An 11,267-nucleotide genomic window follows, 5' to 3' on the forward strand; every position below is an offset into this window, starting at 1 on the left:
TATTTTAACTTTGTCTAGCTTTTACCTTAGTCCACTCCTTAATAAAACAGCTAATCCAGTCTTTAATTGTTTAAAATAATAAAACAGGACGCAAGCCGATCCATCATTTTAAATCCCCTGCTCAACTAATTAGAAACTAAACTTAGATTAATTACAGCTTTCAGGTCCACTCTTCACCTTTTAAAAACCAAAATTAATATTCGTTACCTTATCCCTAACGAAAATCAATTTGACTCAATTTCTGCTTCGTTATTTAACTCTCAATTTATAAAAGCAAGGACGCAAGCCGGTCCGCCATTTTAAATCTCCCCCGCTACAACTCCGACCGAAACTCAATTTTAGTACAGCTTTAAGGTCAGCTTTACACCTTTAAAACTCAAATTAATCTACCTTATTTTACTACCTAACGAAATAGCAAATTTAAACTTGATCTGGTCCGGTTTCTAACTTTAAAAGGAGAAAAACAAGGACACAAATCGGTCCGCCATTTTAGATTTTAGATCTCCTCCACCGCTCTCGAACAGTTAAACGATCTTTAAGCTCATAATTAATTCACTCTCACTTAAACAAAATAATAAAACTCTTTATAAACCATTCTAAATAAATTTAGTTATTCCTTAACACAACTGTTGCTCCGCTCTAAACCGAAAAACTGTCCGCGGCTCGACCGAAACCAATAACAACCATTAGCGGGTACTTAAGATAACGCACTGTCAGAAACACTTAAAAACCTTCAATTAGCTCAATAATAGCCTATTAGCCTCCCAACACCGGGAATCTGAAACAAACCAAAAGCCGCACTTCAAAACCGCAGTTACACTGTAAAAATACTTAGGGTGTTTAAACTTAAAAACCTGAGTTCAGTTGCTGCCTTAAAAACACAAGTTAACACAACTTGAAATAATGTTGTTTTCCAACTTATGATGTCAAGCTAGAAAAGTAGCCCAATTGCTGGATAATTCATTGTTTAAATATGATACCATAAGTTGAAATGACTAACTATAGAACATTATTCATTCTCCAAAAATTGAGTACTCAAGTAAAATTACAATCATATTCTATTTGAACTCAAATAATTAAGTTATACCACTTGTCTAACTAATGACTACTAGTTTAAACATCTTGCAAAGTTACATTATCCATTCAAAAAAACTTGTTTTATTTTGTTAAAGTAGCAAACAATCATACTTTCAACTCTCATTTTAAAGTTAAACTGACTAACTGCATTCATACCAATTTTGAGTTAATTTAACTCAAGAGTTTAAGGCAGCAGTTGAACTTAAAATTGCAATTTAAGTAAACGAACATTTCCAAATATTGTTCACTTTCTCCACTAATAATGCCAAGTTTACCTGTTTCCTAAAAATAATTACACAAAATACGCTTCCATTTCAAATATTATACATTTATTTTCATCTTTCTCTATCAAATATGAGACAAGCCCTTAAATCAAGTGTAAAAGAAAACATTTGTCCAAGACAAGCAGAAATGTTGACATTTATTGGAGGACCAAAACTGACAGACAGAAAAAACATTTTGACAAATAAAAACAGAACTATTTTTTCTATATAAATCTCAATAAATAAATGCACTTAAAATGCTCCAAGTAAGAACTTTACCTAATGTTTTATTAATTTCATTGACCATCTATAATGTCCATATTTATTTTCCACCTTAGTTCCAACAAATTATAGATTTTAGCACAATTTACAGTTTATCATTTAAAAAAAATTTGTTTTTACTCTTTACTTGTAGATTCATTTATGACTCTTAAATGTTTATTTTTATCGTTTTTTCCCCAAAACTCTTCTTTTTTTTCCAGGAGTTGTTTTTACATGTCTCATGTTTCTACTTTACCTTATGCATTTCTGCTTTATTGTGCAAATAAGATGGGCAGTGATATTTTTCTAATGTCAGCTGGCTGTGGGGACCATCTTAAGGGGGATTGTCCTTCTCGGGTAAGTTCAACTATTGGCCAACAGATCTGCACATGGATTCTGCTCCTTCCTGTCTGCTGACCAATAGTGGAGGAGCTGACCCAAGAAAGACAGCACACCTTATTTGCAAAATGAGGCCTAATACAAGACAGATATATGTAAAAATAACAATTAAAAAGACTTGGGGGAAGGGGACACACACACACACACACACACACTTAAGACATGACTGCATCTACAAGTAAAGGACAAACACACATATGTATTAAATTATGTGCTAAAAAAATAGTTTGTAGGAAATAAGCTGGAAAAATATCAAGGTAACTTATAAGATATGAGGTAAAGATCTCTTATTTATTTAATTGGTGCATTTTAAGTGTATTTTATAGGCGAGTTTCAGTCCTCCATAGAAATTAGACCATTATTTTAAAAACATTCTAACCACGTTGAACAGTGGCAGTGCAAAGTCAATACAACTAGCTACCATCTCTCAAAAACAGTCCAAAAAGTGCAAAATGATCAGTGTGTCAAACTTACAAAAACCCTGAGAGGTTTTTCCACAAATTCAGCACAATACTAAATGTTTTAGTGCATAACCATTAGTATTAACATTTAGAAAATGCAAACAAGGCATGTTTCCATCAAATGGCTTTGAACAAAATCAATCAGGATACACAAAGTAATTACATCAAATTTTGACGTTATGCATGGCTGTAGTAAACAGGAAGTAATGTCTCTTAACAAGGACTAAAAATAAGTTTTTGCAAACACAAATGCTACAAAAAGATTTTTAAGAAATGATATCAAGAAAGAGGAATAGGTAAATATGTAAACAGTTTTTGTAAACAGTTCTTGCATCACACATCCTGATGACAGTTGATGGATCTTCCCCAGATATGTAGCGTGGGATCTCTCTCATCTCTTGTAGTGTGTCCTGCAAGAGATGAGACATGCAGTAAGATGAATATCTTTTAACAAAAATAGCAAATCTGCAACAGACTGGCGACCCGTCCAGGGTGAACCCCGCCTCTCGCCCGGAACATTAGCTGGGGATAGGCACCAGCAACCCTCCCGACCCCATTAGGGACAATGGTGCATAGAAAATGGATGGATGGATGGAAAAATAGCAAATTATGCCTTGTTTTCAAGTCATCTTCAGTTCTGCTCACATCTTTTGCAAGGCAGTCCAAAATGTCTTTGAGTGACTGCTTCTTTCCAGATTTGGTTGCTGCTTTGTAGACCTCCAGCAGTCTCAGAACCAGGCCATCAAGTTTGTCAACAAAAGATTCCAGAAGGTCTGCGGTGACCATTATTGTAAATTCTGCCCTAATCTGAGGTGATAGAATATAAAACTTGCATTGCAGGTAGATTGTAGGAAAGCATTGATTAATGCCTGGTCTTAAAATTAGTTAACTAGACTTGTAGCTATTACTTTGTGTCCATTGTTGGACACCACAAACCCGATCGATCCGTTATACCTAGGATTTCTGTCGGCTAATGTGTGGTCTCTCAGGTTTTGAAAATGGGCCGTCAATCAACCGACAGCTCTAAGATTGTGTGCGCTGGACATTACACTAAGGAAATGAGGAAGGGAGGGTCAGTGGAGAACACTCGAGTGGAGCCTTTTTTCATTCAATGTCATCAACAGAAAGAGAAAAAGGCCGGAAGAGACGATAAAGCCGATAATTAAAATGATGTTGATAGTTTTAATTTATCGTACGATTAATTGATTTATCGCGATAGGCCTACATGTTACATACAGACACTCATTTTGATTTCTAACACAAGTAACACAGCTATAAGACATATACTGTGGCACGCTTATATACATATACTTACTCAGAAGGCTCGTACCTATAAAGCCGGACACATTGCCTGTGTGTTTAGCCATGTTAATCTCCAGCACATAGTTTGCATGGCTGCTGTAACCGAGTAAGTCTGCCACCTTTGCCCTTAGTTGGATTAGCTGTTCAAGAATTCCCGTGTTCACCTGGGGAAAAGTAGAAAGCAAAAACAAAAAAACAAAACAAGAAAAACACCTGAATCACATTGCCAGAAATGACTAATCTAACAGAAAAATTAAGATTTGAAAGTTTAAAGCTATTCATAGTGTTTGAACGGAATCCCTGAATTATCTTTTTAAGGAAGAGAATGGGGTTGTTGGTAAGTGGAATTCCGGACCTACCTGTTTACACCTGCTGTGGAAAGCCGTTTCCATCTTCCTCCGGGTCTCAGGATTGTGGCACCTCTTCATCAGAGGGTGGTAGTGGGGATATTCCAGGGTCACCTTATACTTCCCCTCTGCTGTCCTCTCCAGACCATTGAGATAGCTCTCAGCGAGGCCTCCTTCGCCAGGTGAACAAAGTGAGAATGAATGTCTTGCGCTTCTTCGCATGGAGGCACTGATTAATGTAAACAGGCTTTTACCCAGTTCATGCTCGGAAAAGACAAGAAATGTATTGTCCTCATTCAGATTTCTGTTGAATTCTATGGAGAGGTCACTGATAAGCTTGGAGGTTTTTTTTACTTCCTGTGGAAAAATGAAGAAAGACATTTTTGATAATAATGATAATAATTTGAGACTTTGGATATGCAACCAATGAAAACATAACTACAGACTATTTAAAAACAATCTTTCACAGAAAAACCAAAGGAGCTAGCATAACATACACCCAGCAAGGCAAAATACAAGAAAATCTTTTAGAGCATATTTAGACCTGAGACTGAATGTCAAGAAACTCCATTTATGAAGGCAGTGCAGGTCTGCACAAAGCTCATAACCTATTCTCCTTATTCTCAGCATCCAGCAGGAAGCGCCAGTTTCCCACTGTCTGCACTTCCATAAAAATAACCAATAGCTGGCCCAGGATATTGTACAGAGTTTCATCAATCATACCTTGAATTGTCCTACAATTACTGATGTGGTACAATAAATGTTAGAATAAATGTTCATCGTTAATATCTGTGAGATTACCTGCTGTATCTCTTTAGACAGATGCAGTCCTTTCCTCTGACCCAGCGTAACCAGTCTGTCTAAGAATCTCTTTTCTTCAGTTGAAGGATTGTCTTGAAACTTTTTCTGCAAAAACACACACCACAAAAGACACCTTATTGGTGGATTTGAGGCCATTCTAAAAAAACAAACAAAACAAAACAAAATGTTTAGTAGCACTGACTATATGAAACAATTATTTTCCATCCAAGGATTAATCAGAACTAAAAAAAAGGGGGCAGTATCCCAATTGATGATCCATGAGATGTTTTGTTGTATTTTCCAGTAACAACATGTACCTGCAAGGCCGTCATACGCTTGAACACGTCTTCCCTCATGCTAATCTCCACGTCAAATTCAGATAGTTTCTTGTCTGCCTCTGTGCTCGCTGATCGAACGTCCTTGTTGGGACAGACGTACTGAGGGAAGTCAAGAACGTGACGGGATGCTGGGAAACACAAAGGAACCACTGAGAACTTCAAGTATTTGCATACGATATAAAATATAAGCAAGGGAAAATCCACTACAACAAAGCAGTCCAGTGGTATCCAAATGTTTTGCGATCGGGGCCAAAATTGTCGAGATGAAAGAAAAATATGCCTTTTTATGTTTTATTTGCTCAATGTGAAAGATCTTTTTGAAAGAAACAAAACAAACTTTTGTTGAAGAGGGATCCGTAAACCATCGTAGATTCAAAGCATAGAAAAGCTTTTCAACAATTGTCACTTTAAAAGACAGGCAAACTGTTTCCTTATGTTTTGAGTTCATTGTGGGCTAGAATACTTTTTTATTCCACTAGAATATTGAAATCTGCTTTCCAGTAATAGTTACTGGACTTTGTGGTTCTGTTAACTTTTTTTACTTTTAATTTTAACTGCCTTTGAAACTGTTGCCCTAAAATATGGCGCATGAGCACCTGCATCAAATGGGATGCCCATAAATTCCATTTCTTTTCATAAATTTTGAATTTTCTAAAATCATTTTATTTGTATGTGTGCATCTGAAGGCCTGACTGTGCCCCTAAACAGTTAATTAAAATAGCAAGAATAAAACTCAATGTTTAGTTTGTGCTGAACAGGTTCTCACTGTCCACTAGAGGCCACTGTAAGCTCATCATGCAGAGCCAAAAACCGTGAAAGGCTTCATTATTGTCAACCATACAGCTGTATTCAATGTATTCAAATGTATATCCATTGGCTTAAATAGCAGCCATTGGATATAACAGCTATTCTAATGTTTAAAAGTCTGTGTAAAGAGAGTCCTTTTCTTTAAACGACTTTCAACCTTCAGGCTTTCTATTGGCTATAAGTATGTCATGTGACCAGAAACAAAGCAAAACGGTTTCCTTTTCACACAAGCTTTTAGTCTAATTTGGCTCATTCATCTTTATTTTCCACTGCAAAACAAGATCAGTGATTTACAAACAACAATTTCTCTTCACACTACTTGTTCTGTGAGTGAATAAATGTTAAAGTTTCTAAACCGTGAGTCGGTATAGGGTGGATGAGATTTATATGGTTTCCTCCCCAGTTATGTGGTATCGCTTCTCGGCCTTTTGGCTAAGATCAAGTGTAGTATCTGTTCTTATCAGTTTAATATCTGATACGTCCCCTACCCGGGGACCATATATTAAATTGATTTTTGGAGCAGGGAGATGGAATAGGGGCTTGCTCCGTCCACTCCACGCATCGACCTGGTATTGCAGTACCTCCAGGAACGGTGCACCCCCCTTTGGATGTTAAATGAAAATTATAAAATACAGCTACCAGATTCGCAGGCCTCACCTCGTTCTTATAAATTTTTGGATTGAAAAACTACAATTTCTTTGCTGCCAGCCAACCCAATACCCCAGCCGGGGTCAATTATCTCTTACAATTAAGACAGATGTAGGTGAAATATAAAATAACCACCTGTCAATCACTTACTGTCTTTAGTTGCTTTGAATCTGATACGCCTACCTTTGTTGACATCGAAATTCTATGGATATTCTTATGTAATGTAATATATCCTAAATGTCTTAACTTCACAGTAAAAAATAAAAAAGTCAAAATTCTTTTTTTTTTTTTTTTTTTTTTTTTGAGTTACATCAATCGCATGACTGATCACATAGTGATGCAAAATCTAAGCAAACATAGATAACATGTGAAAAGAACACTTTTACTGCTACATAGACAAGAGGAATTTAAAAGGGCAGATATTATGGCAAACAACAAAAATACAAATGACACTCATGGAGAAAACATCCCACATTTTATGGAGAGAAAACAGTAAATGATACTAACCTTTGCTATAACCTTGGGCATACAACTACAGGTGTAAACATAATTTGTCTAAAAGAACTAAACTTTTAGTTTAAGGGCAACTGTGGTTGTATGGTAGAGTAGTCGTCTTGCAATCAGAAGGTTGTAGGTTTTCCTGCACGTTTTTCTCCTGCCACATGTTGATGTGCCTCTGGGCAAGGCACTTAACTCCTTATTGCCTACCAATCGGTGTATAAATGTGTGTTTGTTTGTGAGTGCAAATGGGTGAATGTGACTCTAGTGTAAAAGCGCTTTGAGTGGTCAAAATGACTGGAAAAGCGCTATATAAGTTCAGTCCATTTACCATTTAAACGACAGAGACACAGAGGCGGTCTTAACCGGTTTGGTGCCCTGGCTGAACAACCACACTGGCTTTACAATGACTCAGACGTGTGTACTTGATTGGCATCGGCTTAGACCCTTCAAACAAATGGACACAGCAGAGGCTAGGCTTAGTTTTTCATTTAACTGTATTGACAACAACATAAAGCTAATTTTACCTTCAACCACCAGTTGATTGCAGAGAATTTTCTGGCAGGGTGAATGCAAAAATTGGATCTCTAAAAGACTTCCTGAGCGAAAACAATTCACCTTACTCACATGCGTAGTCCAGCTTAGCGTTAGCCAGGGCTTCCAGTGTGTTTTCAGCAGAGACACTTTCTACGTGCAGAGATCCGACATCGTCGTAGACCTTCTTCACTCTGGCTATCAACGTGTCTGTGACGATCCTGATCTCGTCCGGGGAAAGATCCCATCTCAGAGGGTTCCTGCTGTTTTCCTGAGAGCAGTCTCTGGCGGATATCACCGACCCCTGTGGAATCTTCATTCTCAGGTGATGTTTAGAGGATCTGGAGGAAGACGGTGAACAGTCCATCTTAGTTTCTATGTAGTAGAACAAAGTTTCCCTTTAAAATAAATGCCCATGTAGGTGCTGTGGTGGCGCAGGGGTTAAGCACAACCCAATTAAGGAGGCCTTAGTCCTCGACGCGGCCAGGTTTGAATCCCGGCCTGATGACCTTTTCCGCATGTCTTCCCTCTTTCTCGTTACCCACTTCTCTGTCCTAGCACTTTCAAATTAAGGCTACAAGAGCCCCCAAAAAACCCTAAATAAAATAAATGCACAGAACATCGCAGAAGAATTGGCATCCCTTGAACTTTTCCCCAATTTTTCGTCTTATAGCCACAACCCTCAAGGAGTATGTCGTCGGGATTTGATGGGATAGAAGTACTGTGAAATTGTGGTCGTCGACATTTTCTCCTAAACAGGAATTAAGGAAGACTTAAAAATTAAGTCTTACCAAATATTCCCAATGAAGGTTCACCAGTGAAGGAGGGCTCGATTCCTGATTTTTCTCCCAGTCTTGGCCTCTGTCTCGGATTGTTAGGTCTTGGTCTTGTTTGACCAATTGGGCAAAGACCGGTTTGAGACTCAACAGTTTCCGTAGCAACAACCCAGTAGCTTGCCATCATCAGCATGTGAATTTGCCCTTTGGTATTTCAATTTGAGACATAAAGGCCAATATAAATAAAATAGGTTATTATTAAAACAGTGATCAGAGCACGGCTGCATCCCACCACCTGAGAAAAAAAAAAATGATATTATCATTGCTAATGACAGTGAAATCTTGTTGCACGTGAAAGTGATCAAGTTGCATAATATCGAGTGATTGACTCTTATAATGGTAATCATGTGTTAATGTGACAAGTTTAGCTGAACTCATTTCCTTAAAAAAGACTGGGATATAGCAGCAGGTTGCAGTCATTAAACACCTGAAGGCAAAGATAAATGTGTCTTGAGCGTCTAGCAGTAGTTGACACGCAAGTGGAAAGAACATGATATGGTGTCCCAAGCGACACACCACTATATTCCTGACAAGTTGGCAAGTTAAACTAGGAGCGTACGCACCAAGCCTGAATGCTTGACCCACATTTTTAGGGGATCTAGTGGCTCTGGTGTGGTTTCATCAAAACCTTGCATGATGTGTTTGTTGTAGTTTACCAAAATTAGTCCTCAAGTATGACTAATTAGGGCAAAAGGAGCTCCAAATCAGCAAACAACCCAAAAATTATAATTTCATTTCTCTTCTACACTTCTTTTTAATACACGTGATGAAGCAACATTGAAGACCAAAGAACAGAGCAGACAAGTCAAGGAGAGAGTTTAATGCAGATTTAGTTTATAAGACATGCATCAAAAGCTTTCAGTCTCTTACACAGCACAGTGCATTCTACCATTCAATGATAGAAAAAGTATTACACAACTGCAAACATACAGAAGAAGCTAAGGTGTCAATATTGGGCAAGTTTTATTTATATATGTTAAAAGATTACGGCTACATCTAGCGATTATTATAGTTAGATTAATATTGATTAATATCGATTAATCAAACAAAACAAATAAAAATTAAACAATCTGCACATTTTCCAGTGAAGTCTTTTATAAAATCTTAGAAATACAAACAATATTTCAGCTCCTCTTTTAAATAAGAAAATAAACATTTTACTGCCTAAAGTTGAATAATAAGATTCCTTTAGTGAACACTTGACCATTTGTAGCAAAGAATGGATGTGTGGCTAAATAAAACAAATACTAACATAAACATGTGAAAAGGGTCCTGGGATGATCGGTTGATTATTTTTTGGTTTACAAATTAATAATTGTATAGCAAAAGCTGCTTAATATGAGATTCTTATGATCATTTTAAAAGAATTTGAACCGGGTGTAGCTAAAACTAGGTTACTTGAGAAGTTTTGAGTAGAACATATTTAAAGAGAATTTAACAAAAATAATCTCAAATCTAAAATGTGTACAACTTTGACTTAATTACTGGTCTGAGACTGTTGTTCCTCAAGCAATCAGCTTATTTGAGTCTGTATATTCCAGTTAACCGACTAATCATTTCAAGATAATATCGACCGATATCAATGTTAGTGCACATATATCATGCAACCCTAGTTGAAATTTGAAAATATATGAAAAAACTAACAGATGTAAATATTTTCCTTCATCAGAGGTGTCACCGAAGCGTTTGCGGACTTTCTTTTCCTGCTAGTTAGAAACTTTTCCCATGTCCAGCCGTCGGTGTAAAGTTTCACGGCACAGCAGCGGAATTCCTTCACCCCAAGTTATTCCCAGGCCGGAATAACCTTCACACAACAGCTGAAAGTTCACAAGAAATCTTAACGATCAACAGCAAAACCTCTGAATGTCCCCCACACGCACACATTTTTTCTTAAACATGCACGTACGACTGTACAAAGCGGTAATCCTGTAATCGCACACATGTTGAACAGCAGGAAGCAGATGCTCGGCATACCTGCAAAGTGTTCTGCACACTGCAACCATTAACGCACACATGCCACCGGATTGTCATGCGCTTATGTCTTTACCAGGGCAGAAAACAAAACTCTTCCGGGCTTACTGTCGCTACTACAATCCCAGAAGTTGCGCTCCTGTTTTCTCTTCGCGTGTGTGACACGGGAAAAATAAAAGCTCTCGCTTCCGCAGAGCGCATGCGCCGGGGGAAGGAAACACTCGCCCCGTCCTCCTGACGCGGTGGCAAACAGACATCTGAGGAGCTCAGGTAAGGTGGGCGGGAGGGAAGACACCGATCATTATCTTTTAACGTAGTTATTACGAATACGCAGGTTTAATAGTTGATGCTTAATCAGTTCGGAGATGTTTTCTTCTTCACCTTCTCAGAGGGTTGTGTTTGTTTCAGTCTGCGTGCAGCATCACTCCGGCTGCAGAGCATTGTAGTTCAGATTACGCTGTTTTAAAAGCAGCCAACGCCCGGCTGCGTGTCATATAGCCCGTCAGAGCTGATAAATGTGTGCGTTTTTTTAACAGCAAAAAGTGTGCATTATGAATGAAAACACCCCAGTTCCTCCCTCACAGCTCCCGCATCACCGCATGTAATATGTGTGTATCAACACACACACACACAACACACACACGGTAAGGGAGGAGTGGGAATGGCATCAGCACGTGACGGACATATGAGGCAGTGTTTGTGTTTTTTCAGCATACAGACTATG

At 38.0% G+C, this 11,267-nt stretch overlaps 1 protein-coding gene and 1 non-coding gene across 2 annotated transcripts; one reads left to right on the forward strand and one right to left on the reverse strand.

The window, feature by feature from the left end:
• Positions 1-2,794: 2,794 nt before the first annotated feature.
• Positions 2,795-10,597, reverse strand: LOC122819439 (neurolysin, mitochondrial-like). Its single transcript, XM_044096175.1, has 8 exons — positions 10,547-10,597; positions 7,830-8,077; positions 5,229-5,377; positions 4,912-5,016; positions 4,365-4,467; positions 4,123-4,283; positions 3,792-3,927; positions 2,795-2,871 (listed from the first exon to the last, which is right to left on the reverse strand). The coding sequence occupies exons 1-8, from the start codon at positions 10,585-10,587 to the stop codon at positions 2,795-2,797; spliced, it is 1,020 nt and encodes a 339-aa protein (XP_043952110.1). The 5' UTR covers positions 10,588-10,597.
• On the forward strand, positions 6,469-6,659 carry LOC122819766. The gene has a single exon (XR_006368657.1). It is a non-coding gene; the product is annotated as a U2 spliceosomal RNA (small nuclear RNA).
• Positions 10,598-11,267: the final 670 nt, after the last annotated feature.

This window comes from Gambusia affinis, linkage group LG17 (assembly GCF_019740435.1).
Source record: "Gambusia affinis linkage group LG17, SWU_Gaff_1.0, whole genome shotgun sequence".
NCBI lineage: Eukaryota > Metazoa > Chordata > Actinopteri > Cyprinodontiformes > Poeciliidae > Gambusia > Gambusia affinis.